Source organism: Neolamprologus brichardi, chromosome 16 (assembly GCF_056152115.1).
Source record: "Neolamprologus brichardi isolate AB-2024 chromosome 16, ASM5615211v1, whole genome shotgun sequence".
Lineage (NCBI taxonomy): Eukaryota > Metazoa > Chordata > Actinopteri > Cichliformes > Cichlidae > Neolamprologus > Neolamprologus brichardi.
The window spans coordinates 13,849,879-13,865,009 of NC_142119.1; the positions used below are offsets into that span (position 1 = coordinate 13,849,879).

Below are 15,131 nucleotides of genomic sequence, written 5' to 3' on the forward strand. Positions count from 1 at the left end.
CATAAGCAAACACAACAGAGGAAGAGCCGGACGGCGAGCCACACGCACTGGCGCCATCTTGGTATCATCCGTATCATCTCATATTTGATACGGACTCATACCAGCGCCTAGATGAAACAATTTAAGTTAAATCAATTCCACATTGCAGCACACACTAAACACATGGCTTATTCTGTTGCTTCAACATTGAAAGCATTCACCGAACTACATTCTAAGTGCGGTTGAGTCCTGCCTGCTCAAGCTCAAGCCATAAACAGACTCAGCGGACTCAACTCTGTTCTTGTCACTGGCTCATTCAGCAGGAAGCTCAGCTGGCGAGACACAAAGCTTCTCCCTGTGTCAAGCTAAGCAGAGTATGGATGATTTTTCAGTGGACTTTTGGATATTGGCTGAAGAGGCTGCCTCTGTCGATGAAATGACAGACTGATAGACTTTGTTTATCAGGGTGGACGATTGGATGCGGGAACTTCAACCGAGGAAGGACTACAAATCCCGGGGACCTGCACACAAGAAAACGTCCAGTCTCGGCACAATTTCCTCAGAGCAACAAGCAGACTTGGAAGGGGAAACAGAGTGTGGAGAACAGCCCATGTTGCTGGGTTGTGTTCATCTATCTCCTGTCAAACATCTCAAGCGCATCCAGGCTGGTGAGTGCTTGTACACTAGCAAAAAAGGCGTTTTCATTGATATCTGTTCTCACTGGTTAAAAGATGGAGCCCGGCAGTAAAGGTGGGGATACTGGCGGGGCAGGTGGGGCCTTTTCTTTGCACACTTCAACTTTGTCATTATTTATAGACCCATCTCCTGGAATGACAAACCCGAAGCCCTGTCCCATCAGTTCTTACCCTCGGATGCCTCGGCAGAGGAGACTACGATTCTTCCACCCTCCTGTATTGTTGGAACTCTGATGTTGGAGATTGACTCCCTGATCCATAATGCTCAACAGGAGGAACCAGACCAGAGTAACGGACAACCTATCATTTGTTTTTGCCATCCTCTGGCTCACATCATCCACTGGGGGCATACAGCCAGATTCATTTGCTATCAATGCACTGACCACATGATAACCTTCCTCCGTCTTTTCTGGTGGCCCTCTCTCAAGAAAGATGGCTGGGAATATGTGTCTACTTGCCAAGTTTGTCCCAAAAACAAGGCTTCTAGCTCTATACCTTTGACCTGTTCCTATGCTCAGATGGCCTTGGTCCCACATACCCCTGGACTTCATCACCAGCCTTTCCACCTCAGCATGTAACACAGTCATCCTTACTGTTGTTGACTGGTTTTCTAAGGCAGCCCACTTCATCACCTTACCCAACTGCAATCCACACTGGAGACAGCCTAGCTAATGACCAATCATGTCTTCCAGCTGCATCGGATTCCTTTGGGATATCATGTCAGATGGTGGCCCTCAGTTTACCTGCTGGGTGTGAAAAGATTTTTTTTTTCTTTGGGTTTCACTCCCCCTGGTACTCCTGCCAGTTTTTCTCTCTCTCCACCTTGGTTCTCTGTCTCCTCTCTCTGCCTATCTGTTTGTGTGCTTGTGTGTGGTTACCGCACCTTTCAAAGGCGGGATCTTCTTGGTCCCCACCTTCTGGCTTAGCACATCTGTGGTAATCGACTGACCTGCCCCTCATCTGGATATCAAAAGGCTCCCTTTGTGTGAGTGTAAGTTGGAGAGAAAAGTCGCTATCGAGTCTAAAGACGGCTTGGACTGTCGGCTTGGATACTGTGCATAGAGACTGTGGATGTTTTTTCTTTTTTGAAAGACTGTAAATAAACTCACTGACCTGCATTCTGAGTCTGAGTATGACACACTTTAATACAAAAACTGTGATAAATCATGTTATTGAGAGGACATATTGTTGTCAATTAAATCTGATTAGTTAGTTTAGTTTTAGTTAATTTTATTTGCTTATATTAGGTAGCTTTATTAGCTCTTATTATTATTATTATTATTATTATTATTATCATTATCATCATCATCATCATCATCATCATCATCATCATCATCATCATCATTATTATTATTATCATTATTATTATTATTATTATTATTATTATTATTAAAGAGAACTATTTTTTGTGTTTTACACTGTGGCCATGATGTGAGATTCATACTTTAACCCTGTTACGATTTACATATCCAAATATATGTGCTGAATTCATTTTTTAGTCATTAGTTTTAGAACTGGAATTTTGAAATAAAATATCGGTACATCATGAATTAACAGATTCGAATCTATATCCTGGATTTTTCTGGTTCTGGTTTCAGACAACAAGCTTTGTCCTGATTTGTCTCCTCACCTGTTTGTGAGCTAACCCATGGATTATCAAATAAATTAAAAAATTATTTCTTATAAAAGATGCAAAGGACAGCTCATGAGGAAACGTGCTGCTAACAGTATCTGCACTACACTAAGCTACACGTTCCACACTACATTACAGTAAAATACCATCAGTCAGTGCTGTTATTTTACAGTGCACATAGACTAATCTATAACTATGTGGTTTCACACCATAAAAGGTTAAAGCTCTGTGCTGTACAGAAGGGGTTAAAGTGGAGGAACAGCGTTCCAGTACATGAGTAATTAAATCTGACAGGTCAATACAGGATCCTGTCAAGTGAGTTCATTTTTTCTCTGCTGCATCTCATTTTTGTGTGGTGTTGCTTCCAGCTGATGGAGGAACTGAGAAATGATATAACAATGATACACCCTCAATGCACTGCTTTTTTCTCCTCACCCCTCTGATACATTCATGGTGGTCAAAGTTGGTTTTGTGGTACTTTATCATCTAGTTAGAGTGAGAATGTTTCTCACACAGCATATGATTTCCTTGTCTTTTCATACAGCTCAACAAATATCAACAAACACAAACCCATTTCCAGTGCAGTTTATAATTTTTTATCTTGGTATCAGTCAGTTTATCTTGGTAGCTTATTCCAGGGAGACAATAGACATTAATGTAAGAAGGAAAGGACAGGAAAGTGAAAGCCAAGGACTGAGCTGAAAGTGACGTTCAATAACCTGGAATTCATGTCTGAAATCATTTTTAAATAGTTTTGGATTTTTTTTTTTAAATTTGGGTATTGGATGTACACATGATACATTGCTTTTCTTTCTTTCTTTTTTATTAAGCCTCTTGTAAATCAAAATGTATGATCATTTTGTATTAGTTTACACCAAGAGCCATCAAGCAAAGATCAAAGTATATTCAAGGTATCGATGCTGATTAGATTCACTCACCAAGCCTTTTATACTAGCATTATGCTGCATAGGGCTTTTAAAGCCATGACAGCGTATGAAATATTTGCCTGTATCTTGTTGAACTCAACTGGCTAAAGTCACAAAGTGCAGAGAATCAGCAGCACAGGTCAGCTGACCACAGCCTGTACACAAAGTAAAAACTACTGGAGTTTACAATACAAGCTTTTACATTACTTATTTGTAAGTGAATCTTTTCCTCATGCTGCACCACCACAGTGTTCCCCCATCTGCTAAATTCCACTTTAACCCCTGTGTATGAAATACAGGATTTACTGTATAACCGCGTGAGCTGCTTGCCATTGCACTTTTATTGAGCATGCCCAGTGTAATCAGTAACAGACTTTAAAGAAACAGTCTTTACTAAAATCTAACCACAGGTTGTCATATTCAAGTGCTTAAAAGGATGCTAAAGTTGACTCAAATATCCTAACACTATTTAACTTATTTAAACTGAAACATTTACATCTGCATGTCTCTCTGCACTAGTCAGAGGTAATTTTTTTTATTATACTGTAAAAATGTATGCTGTTTAGGTGTTTTTTTTTTTTGTTTTTTTTTAAAAAATACTGTTTAGTTTGAGATTTTCTTATAATTTTTTAAATCACAATTTTACAATACAAACTATATTATTTGCATGTTTTAAAAACAGATGGCTACATGATTTATTTTTTTTGTACTCTTGATACGGTTGTGAGGAGCTGTGGCACAGTATTATCACTTTTCCTTTCATAAACCACCAAAGAAATGAAAAAAGTCCTCCCTGTGGCATTCAGAGAGTATGATGTCTTATTATCACTGGTATTTAAGAGACTCCTGGGTCTTTTGGCTGAAACACCCCCTAAACAAAAATTCATATTTGACCTCAACCCTGAAGATTTAACTAAAATGTGTGTTTGTTTGTTTTTTAACTAAGCAAGTTTCGTGTTAAACTGCTATTTGGAGTTTAAAACTGGAAGACTAAGGGACACAGATTTTTAAATATTTGTATCATACCCCTGAAGCAGATGTGTTCACTTTCTGATAAGTTTTAGCTTCCTGCCAGGACACACTTGTACGCCTCATGATTACCACTCATACCAGTATGATCTGTTGTGCTGTAATCACGCCGGTGAGAGCCAACTTTATAAGCCCAACAAAAAGAAGTAAAACAGTATTGTGGCTGATCTTACCTGGTGAAAGCTTAGGGGAGACTGGTGACTTGGTAGGACCAGGGTTAGGGGTCAGGGCATTGCTGCTGCCTTCTAAGGTTTTGACTCGGGTGCAGGGTGATAGGTGTGGCCCCCCAGGCGTGTGGGCCCCTGTCCCTGAACGCTGTGAAGAGGAACGAGATGAACAAGGGGAGGTGGTCGCTCCTGAACCCGCTGTGCTCATCACACTGGAGTGCTCTGGTGTGTGTCGGCTTATTGCAGAAAGGATGCTTTTCCCATTCATCCCTGTACAGATTCACAACAGGGCAAAGGGGGATGGAACAGAAAAGAGAAATTTGAAAAGGGCATTTAGCAGAATAACAACAGTGCTGGATGAGGACGGTTGTTAATTGCAATGAGTAACATGAGCACAGCTGATAACTTCACAACAATAATACAAATACAAATATCTCAAGGGCCTTATAGGTAAAGCAAGCTGGTAAGATGCTGCATTAAAACCAAATACACTCACAAAGCACCACTGTCATCCACCAAGCTACAGCCAAAAGACCTTGAACTCACATCAACACAACATAAACAAGCAACCACCAAGGGAGGCTACAGCCCGCAGGACTCTTGACCCATTATGATTACATCAATGCGATGATACAAGCTTGTTCTGGTACCTGTAATGGGAGCACAGGCCACTTCGGTCTGAATAGAGATGCCTGCATCGATGGAACGGGCTTCTATGGTCCATCATTGATTTGAGGGGGAAAAGACAGTGGTAGATGCAGCAACAGTGAGTGAACATCAGTGTTGATGGAGTCCTCCTGATGCATATACTGTTCAGTATTTAAGAACAAAAACGATTCCCAGAAACCTTATCAAAATAAGAGCCCCATTTTTGCCCCATTGCACCCACAATCAGTGGGTGCAATTAAGAATTCTGTTATATGTTCAGGTAGATATTGTTTCAAATGAGAATGCAACACAGCATCAGAATGCAACATATCACATGTAGTGAAACAGTCTTTATAAAGTTGTCCAAGGAGCATAGACTTGGGCAAATATGACCTTTCTTCTGACACAAATGATGAAGATGAAACGTACCGAAAAAAAAAAACATGCATAACAATATGAGGCCATACCTCAAATCTAACCAGTTATTATAAGGTTATACCAGTCTACCACCAGGTGGTAGTGCAGGCTCTAACAACTGTGGGACTTTAAACACTGAAGCTGCCACAGACTCTGTACTCGCCAACCACTAAACTCGGTGATCAACCTCACACAGGTTAGTTAGGTTAATGTTATTCATTCATTTTTGCAAATATGATGAAGATAAAGTGAAGTTATTATGCTCAGTTACTGTCACTTGTATGCAGGCTTCCTAAGATGAGCTCATGATGCATTTGCTTATGCACACACTCCTTGTTCAGGCCTTTGTACTTTGTATCCCCCAAAGAGGATAAACATGAATATACAAAGGTAAAGAATAATTCCTCCACCCACACAAGAATACCTACTTTGAGAATCCTAAATGACCAACAATGTGTACCATGTTCTGCATGTCCTTCATGTTTTTTCTAATGTTATAGCTACCTATTTATTTGACCTTTTTATGTCTGTGTATGTCATGAATTTTTCAGTTAGTTCGTTTTATTTTAAGGTTATTTCTCATGTAGTCTATTGCTTTTGAGTTTCCTGCCTTTGTTGTTTTCCCATCCTCATTTCTGATTTCGTGTCTGATTTTTTTCTCTCCTTTTATTAAAGTATTAACTCTTTGTGCCTTTATAAATTTATCAACTTGGTATCTTCTTGTCTCCCGATGTTTGGTTTATCAATCATCTTTTGGGACTTTCATTGTTGTTCATAGTCTGATTTCGCTACCACTTTTCTGTGAAGCTAAGATACACGACACACGCGTAATATGAGATTTTATTCTAAAGTAAATGGTAATGATCTTTTAATTTTCCTATCAAATGTGAAAATATGCTGCCTTTGACAGCTGAAAATTAGGATGGACATTTCCCAAAGTATTTTATGGGTAGTTAAAAACTAACTGTCCTGATTGTATCTCATGGGCATGCTTGTTGTAAGACTCATCGTTCAGGCAGCAAACAGCCAAACAGCCAAACTCCCACTGTTACCTGGAAGCAAGTATAGCAGAGGCTTTAGGGTCCATGTGGAAAACAAATAAGACTGATAGCAACATTTGCTGTACTGCCATTTCTGCATTTTCAGACCATTACGAAAGACTAAAAGGATGACACGAAGACAGGCAGATGACAGGCAACCTCGGCCTGTGGACTGAGTCACAGCACTGGGACTCACAGCTCCAATGCCACTGCCCAAAGTGACATTCTCTCACTCACATTTTGCCTCTCTGCACTTGTTGCCTCTTACTTTTACAAGCTTTATGGCACATAAATAGACTCCTAATTCAGCAGTCCATCTGTCTCTTCAGCTGCTCTGCAGTCAGACGGGCAGATCTTGGTGCCTAGGCCCACGCAGCACTTACATGGCGGCAACGAGGCAGAAAGTGTTTACATACTGCGCAGAGGACAGAGTAAGTGACCCGATGTGTCCCATAAATGTCTGTGCTCGTGTGTGCTTTCCCCCTTATCAGTGTGAAGTTAGTTTTGCGTCAGTGTTCATCTGTGCATTTTTATTAATTGAGAACTTTTAAATATAGCCTAATTTGCAGATCGACAATGTGACGGAAGAGCCTCTCTGTCTGACCTTGTAATATTTTTCTGTCGCTGACGTCTTTAGTGTTAACTGAGCAACTGTTGTGATGTTTGTCAGATGGCATACCGTTATAAAGAGTACTACATCCCTATCTTCTCCTTTTCTCACTGGATATTTACCCAACAAGAGATTCTCAAATGACTGAATGATCAAATGCTTTGAACTCTGACATAATTGAACAACTACAGCTGATGACCATCTGACCACAAATGTCAAATTTCAGCAAACATGGCTACTTCGAAAGCTCTCTTCACTTGCTTGACGTTAACTCTATACAGTAATCTTGGCTGTAAACCTAAAAAAGGAAACTAAACAACCTGGTCTGACTTTCATATCATTGTCAATCTCTCTGTGGAGTCTATATTGTCATAGTATTGGTGTTAAACATGTTTGATAAAAGTTACAGGTAGGACTTAAAAATCTCTTTAAAAAGCACTGTGAGCCTGGACAGGCCGTAGGCTTAAAAAATCTTATGCAAAATCAGCTTAACATGACAGAACAGTCAGTCAGACAGTGAACTCCTGCTGACTGCCCTCACAGCTGATTCAATAACAATAACCTAACTAACCTGTGTGAGCTTGATTATGGAGTTTAGTGGCTGGCGAGTACAGAAGTCAGGTTTGTGCTTAGTGTGTCCACAGGAGTGCTTTTCGATGCAAGGGATCATGATACTTTCTAGTAATGGATACAGAATGGGTGTGCCACTAGAATCCATCACAAGAGATGACTGATATGTGTTCTCCCTGTCCTACAGCCTCCCATTAACATGCAGGCATCTAGCTACTGGCTGGACAAGGACAGTCTCATGGGCTGTCGGTTCCCATATTTTAAATTGGACCAACATGGCGGCTCAGCTTTCTCTTATACTGTGAAACTTGTTCACTGAATTAAATGAAAACATGAAAGGCATTTTTTTTAAAAGGTATGGAGGTAGCGAATCTCTCTTTACTTTAAACTGAAAGTGGCTAGCTTAAAGGTTTTGGGGTTTTTACACAGGATGGTCAATCATGATGTAACTGATAAAGTTGCCTTGATGCACAGTTGTAGTTGTCTTGAGCACACAGAGAGTCACAAAGTGCCCAAACCACAGACTGAATATGAAGATGTACAATAGGAAAGCTCCCATAAAGTAAGGCCAAAATATCTTGATTGTACCCTGGTTTCAGTTTGTATCAGAGGTCATATGCGCTGCCCTTTCTGTTAGTGAGCAGGACATGAACCAAACTAAAACATATTTAGTACACACATACATATGAAAAATAGTTAAAGTTTTGTTTTCATTTGTATATAAGAATGATAAAAGAATGTTTCTCTACCTAAGCTTGTCATTTATTGTCATCAGTTTCCAACTATAACTGTCCTAACTGAGGTAAATATAAACCCGTGCAGGGGTTTTAACAATGTATTCCATGGTGATGGTGACCTCATAGGCGAGTGCTGCGAAAGTACCTTCAAAAACAAGATATGAAGGATCACATCAATGTTTTAACATGTGAGAAGATGGTTCCCTTCACCAATAAAGAGAAAAAAGAAAACACAATCAATATCTCATTTAAAAGAGGTGTCTTGAGATATTGATCTCAAGACACCTCCCCTGACCTGAATCAGGGATCTGATACAAGAAAACGTGGATAAATATAGTGATTTATTATAGCTATTGTCAGAGTTAGTTATTGTCAGCAGAGTAGACATGCAAACCTGAATGGAACAGCTGACAATGAGCAATAGTTGGTTATAAGCTAACATTATGGTGGCTAATGTTAGGCTTGAGTATCCTAAAATTCGCAATTTCCCTCTGATAAACAGTTTGTTTACATTCTCACATCATAGAAAAATCCAGTTAGCCAGTCTGTGTCTGTCCAACCAATCAGGGAGCTCCTTACAGCAAGCCGCATGGCTAATTTGCATTGCTTCAGTATTTCAGAAATGAGAAAGCTAATCCAATAGCTAATATAATAGCTAATCCGTGAGCTAACAGGAAAGGTAAATGGGGAGTGAGGAGTGGAATTGCCATTTTAAATGTCAGAAATAAATGTTTGATTTTTAATCCACTTACTTATGTCTCTTTTTAAATTGTGTTTTAAAAACAATTTTGAAAATCAGTTTTTAATTGGAATTCGAAAATGGTTTTTGAAAGGAGGTTTTTATTTAGAGTTTAATTCTTTTTTTGTGAAATTCTTTTTTGATTTGAAGTTTTTTTTTTAAATGGATTAATCATTCATTTTGAAATATAGATTTAGAAATAGTGTTTTTATTTTAAAGCGTTTTGTCAGCGTTTATCTCGTTAAAATGCCGTTAACACCATAACCGCATTAACGTGGCAAAAAACATTTAGTGAGTTAGAGCGGATCGCCCCGTGCGTGGGGCTGCACGCCGTCAATGCGTTAGCGCGGTTAGCTCGTTAATGCGTTTGCACTGTGCAGCCCCACGCACGGGGCGATCCGCTCTAACTCACTAACTGTTTAGTGTTACTGTTTGTAACTGTTTGTTGCCGCGTTAATGCAGTTATGGCGTTAATATCATTTTAAAGAGATTAATGCTGACAGCACTATTTGAAATGAAATCATTAAATAATAAATTACTTTATTTTATTTATTCAAACATTATTAATTTAAATATGACTTCGTAAATGAATTTAAAAATGCATAATTTGTTCTACAATTCAATATTCAAGCATAAAATTTTTTATTTCGATGTGTGTGGCTCTTGTGGTCCTCCATACCCGATATCCTGAGCTCCACCGACTCATCACAACTTTTACAGTGTCCTTTACAGCAGCGTGTCTCCAACCACGGACCAGTTTATGCCCGACAATATTTTCACGGACCGGCCTTTAAGGTGTCGCGGATAAATACAACAAAATAAAACTACCAAAAAAAAAGTACCAAAAAAAAGAAGATTTATTCATAACACACGTGAAAAGACCCAGAAAAACTGAGTTAACGATAAAAACAATAACAAAATAACGCTGAAAACCAATAAAAACCCTGAAAAACATACATTTCAGACCTGAGCCTCAAGTCTCGCGGCCCAGTACCAAACGACTCACGGACCGGTCCGAGGCCCGGGGGTTGGGGACCGCTGCTCTACAGTAACTACACATGGAGACCCAGCATATTGATAACTGAGGTAAATACTGTATTTAAAGCCTACACTCACAACAGTGGCCAGAGTTCCTTGTCCAGACTATAAGTCTGACGTCATTCGTCATTTCTAGGTCCAAACTCCGCTTCAGGTCCAATTAATACTTAATAATAATAAACAATTGATAAGTCAAATTAATACTGTTGCATCACATTTACAAACTGTCTAAATTCTTTTATCTTTAATAAAATGATGAGTGTGCCTGCTCTACCAGGTGTAAAAATTAAGTTTAACATCCACGAAAACAAAATTTATTAAGTTTAATGGAGTTCGAAGTCAGCAGAGAGTTAGCTTGCTAGTTTCCATCTAAACATGATGTACCATGTTCTGATCAAGTGACTTCCGAAAAAATTAAAACGTACAGCTCTGCTATCACTTCCAACATAAATGAAGACAGAAAAGTAAACAGCAGTGACCTTTGTACAGTTACTTAAGTTGGACTAGCTGGTATATAATGATGCGCTACATGGTGGCTAGCTGCACAGCTATTTTAGCATAATATGAACACAGTGAAGCTGGAGGATGAACGCTAACTTCTTTCCACTCAATAAAAGTTAACGTGAGGGTTCCCGATGGTTAGGGACAAATGCAATTGCACAGCAGGATGCTGTAAACGGACCAAACTTCAGTCAGGAGAACAACTTAGATAATCCATCCACAATACGAGGCTAGTCATTAATTTACTGCTGCAGGGACTGGGCTGTAGTTACATCGTATGGTTTCAAAAACTGAGCTTTAAAATGTGTTTGCGGATGAATAGTGGAAATAAAAACCAAGAGAGAAAGTGATCAGAAAGTGATCACCAATTAACTCTAACAAGATGCAAAGCATTACAACATGTTAAAAACACAACAGCCTTAATAAACACAGAGTAGTTTGGACCCAAAAGCAGGGTTCATACATCAGCACTTAACAATTGTCCACTGCAGCTAGAATTATAAACTTGAATTAGACAGGGTAAGAAAACATAACTCTGTTCACAGCAATCTGCAATCTACTGACAAATAGTGGTGAGATTTTACAAACTCAAACTTCAGAAACAAGCAGAAGCTAATGCTAATGTTAAAGCTAGACAGCCAAAAGCACAACCAGTTTAGGAAGTAGAAAGGTAACTAATTTGTAGCTATGAAGGAAGCTAGCTAATGAACGACACATCATTAGAATGGTGTGTCCTCCAGCCTGAAGCAGTGCATATATGTATATATTATTTGCTCTATTTGGTTAGGTTTAAGGATATGGCAGCTTTATTATGTTTGGAAACAGGTCAAGGTTTTGATTCAAATAATAACATATATGGCATCGTGGTCACAATTATACAATTATCCCCAGCCTTGACCTCCTATATCTGCACAGTTGGTTACCCTGTGTTACCTCTAATAATGTAACAGTATTACCCAACTTCCCACTTCCATTCTCACTAGATGTGTGGGGTGAATATTACTGGGATGAGTATTATTTAAGACAACAACACAAGCAGCCTACCCAATAAGCTCGTTCCTGCCCGAGACTGGTCTGGAGAACAGCCTCCCGTCTTGCTCTTGAAGGAAGTAAAGAGATGTTGACAAAGCTCTTCTGGTATGTCATTCTCCAAATAAGTCACCATGAAGAGCTGGAAGCCCTCATAGTCAATAGGCTGCGTGAGAAAGGAAAGGGCAAAGATGTTAACAGACTTACTGATGGACATGTATACACCAATACCACCACCCATGGACAGAAAAGAAAATGTGATGGGGTTTCCAGCTTTAGTTGATCTGGCCTGAAATGAGAGTCCACAGTCGTGATTTGTAGTGCCATGCCAGTATTTTCTTAAACAGTTCGAGGTAAATGTGGTATCAACTGACCATCACATCTTTAAGCTTAGTAATGACTGAATGGATGTACTAGAAGCTGCATCCAGAAAAAAAAAACATTTGAGCTTGGAGGCCCAATGGCTTTAAAAAGAATGTAAAGAAAGATATATATATACACAAAAAATATACACACTAGAACATGTAACAGTCACATTGCTGAATACAGAAATGTTATGTTGTGTTATGTTAATGTACACACACACACACACACACACACACACACACACACACACACACACACACACACAGCTTCCCCTGATACAGCAATATGATGGGTACATACTAGCACTGAACTCAACAGCCCCATGGCCTTTTCCCCTGGCTGTGTAACAGATCATCTGCAGCAGTAAGGGCGTGGTTATGTTATGTTAGTGGACAGAATGTGCATGCAGTCTGCCGACACAGACACCACACAGCATGCAGAGCCCACCGGATTGAGGCTTACTTGGTTGAGAACGTCTTGCTTCTGTTTAACATTTGGAACAATAAAGAGGAAATGGGGAGAAAGGTAGGGAGGAAGGAGGAAGAGTGAGGGAGGAGTGGGTAAAAGAAGAAAAGGAATTAGCTTGTTTGTGTGAATCTTCAGTGGCGATGGTAGTGATGCTTTCTGACTTGGACAACTGTGGCAACATTGGTGTACCATCAAGCAGGAAGTCAGGCTGAAAAAATGATAAAAGGAGGTATGGTCTACTGGAAAAGGTCACGGCAACCATGGGCAGAGTTTGTGCGAGTGACAATGGCATTGAGAATCCCCTTTTTGAAAACAATACATTTTTAAGTTTGCATTAACAAGCTTGTTAACAGGTAGTCTCATTGAGGTCAAGATCTGTTTTTAAGAGAGACACGTATACAGAAAAAAGACACCCAGCTATGTAATAAAACAAATCATACGTGATCACAAATAAAGAAAAAGTCTTTCAACTCTTTAAAATTTTTCAGTGAAATCAGATAGTCAAGTTTCATAGTTTTTGCAACTTTTAACTAACTAAGTAACAGCAAAGGATTCAAATCAAGATTTTCCAAGTTCAGTGTGAATGTGAGGTACAGCTAATGTTAAGAGGTCCTGTGATCTGATATTTTAAGTACTATGTTTAAATTCAGTCAAGGAACAGAGGTATGCAGGCAATCTTAGCAGTTGAGCCTTGTAAATAAACATCATGCAGTGCTCCTTGATTCACTAGGGCAGCCATTCCCAGGGATGGGAATTTCCATACCAGAAAATCCCATGGGGCACACTGAGCCTTAAATCTTCATTCTTATCAAAATACAGGAGAAAATGATGTATTTCCTTAAAAAAAACACATAAACCAAACATTAGCCAATAGTGGCTAAGATAAGATAAAGTGACAGCCATCAGTGGCCACACTGTTGGCTATCAGTTGCAAATGTTACCCACTCGTATGCAACGTGTTAAAGCATATTTATGACCCACCTGCAGCTGGGACACAAACAATACAAGGGCTGTACAGTTAAGCCAGACTAATGATTAACATCGCAAACTATCACCTCCTGTTGCTATTTTTAAATCAAGTTTATATAAATACATTTATATAAATATGTATGTGTACATACTTCTGAGTACTTTTAAATTCAGGTATGTTATTACTGTGGCCCACCTGCAGTACCTTCGTGGCCCCAGCCTACACTTTGGAAATCACTCCAGTAGCACGTACTAGCCCACCTTTCCATGTAAGGTGTGATGGTGACTAGGAAAAGAATTGCCTATTTATGCAGACAAACTTGTATGGTGATTTATTTTTATATAAAAATCCAATCTTTGGGTGTAATTTTCTCGTTTCTATAGATTTGCCAAATCAGTGGCATATAAAATAGTGTCTGCATAAAAATGCACATTACAGTTTTGGGTAACACTGATAACATTGTTTGCGTACACGGTGAAAAGAAGAAGTCCAAAAAGATCTACCTGTGTGTTTTTTCTCATAAAATGCCACAATCTACTGAATTGAATGTTTTGATGGATCTATCAAAAGTGCAGCACAATACTGATGATCAAGAGTTTCCATACTATTGTTACGTACACACACACTGCAGGCATTGTTCTGCGACATGATCTAAAACCTGTCTGCTATCACTGTAAAATGTTATACACTTTAATTGCCCATTATCTAGGGCTTTAGGACTAAACAGTTTTAAATAGGGTGGTAATTAGTTAAGTGACTAGGGTCATTACTTTTATCGAGTAGTAAGACCTGTGCAGCTTTCCATATTTTAAAAAAAATGGCTGTAGAAAGTGTTAAATTACAAATAAGAGTTATAAGTCTATCAGATCAGCACTGAGGTGAAGGAGGGATGGATCACCAAGTTTACTGTAGGCGTCCCTATGATTTATCAAGTTAAAAGAGAATTTGTTTTCAGTTTTGTATATCTGGTGGACAACATATAGAATTAGAGATGCTTTTGTACACAACCAGTGCTTATAAAACAAATTCCAAGTCAAGCTGAAGTGATGATTTAAATCTATCTGACTTCTAGTTGTAAAACTGATTTTCAAAACATTTTTTTTTGAAGCAGGTGAATCAAGTGGACAACGTTGCAAAGATATGAAGGAGATGTTACAAAGATGTTACAAAGGTGTTTCAAAGATATAATATATATAATATATATAAACTAGATTTCGGCTTACAATAGTCTAATACAGTAACATTTGTCTAAAATTTGGACAATAACATGACAGACGGTTTTTGGCAGCTTTATGAAATGACTGAGAACTAAGGGTTGAAACGTTATTTTATCAAAAAAAAAAAAAAAAAGAAGTAGAAGGGGTTTATCAAGGATATTGTTAAAAATTGGGCAGAAAAGATAAAATACCTGATTGTTTTCAAGAGTTTTCAGGATGCTGTCTATTGATCTTTACAAGTTTTTTTTTTTAAAGCAAAACCACTTGGTCTAGAATTTGGGCAAAGCATCTGAGGAAATCATCTGTTCATAATAGTTATTTTACTCATATATACTGTACTGCTAAAAAACCC

At 38.8% G+C, this 15,131-nt stretch overlaps 1 protein-coding gene across 3 annotated transcripts in view; it reads right to left on the bottom strand.

Annotated features, from left to right (window-relative positions):
* Nucleotides 1-15,131, bottom strand: part of dgkg (diacylglycerol kinase, gamma) — a 145,782-nt gene that overhangs the window by 91,902 nt on the left and 38,749 nt on the right. For 2 of the 3 annotated variants that reach the window (XM_006805784.2, XM_087829590.1), the window contains exons 4-7: nt 12,587-12,607; nt 11,774-11,924; nt 5,080-5,142; nt 4,436-4,699 (exon numbers count right to left, since the gene is read on the bottom strand). In XM_006805784.2, the coding sequence (XP_006805847.1) occupies nt 4,436-4,699; nt 5,080-5,142; nt 11,774-11,924; nt 12,587-12,607 (499 nt within the window). The remainder of the gene's footprint in view (nt 1-4,435; nt 4,700-5,079; nt 5,143-11,773; nt 11,925-12,586; nt 12,608-15,131) is intronic. The other variant, XM_006805785.2, reaches the window with a different exon arrangement.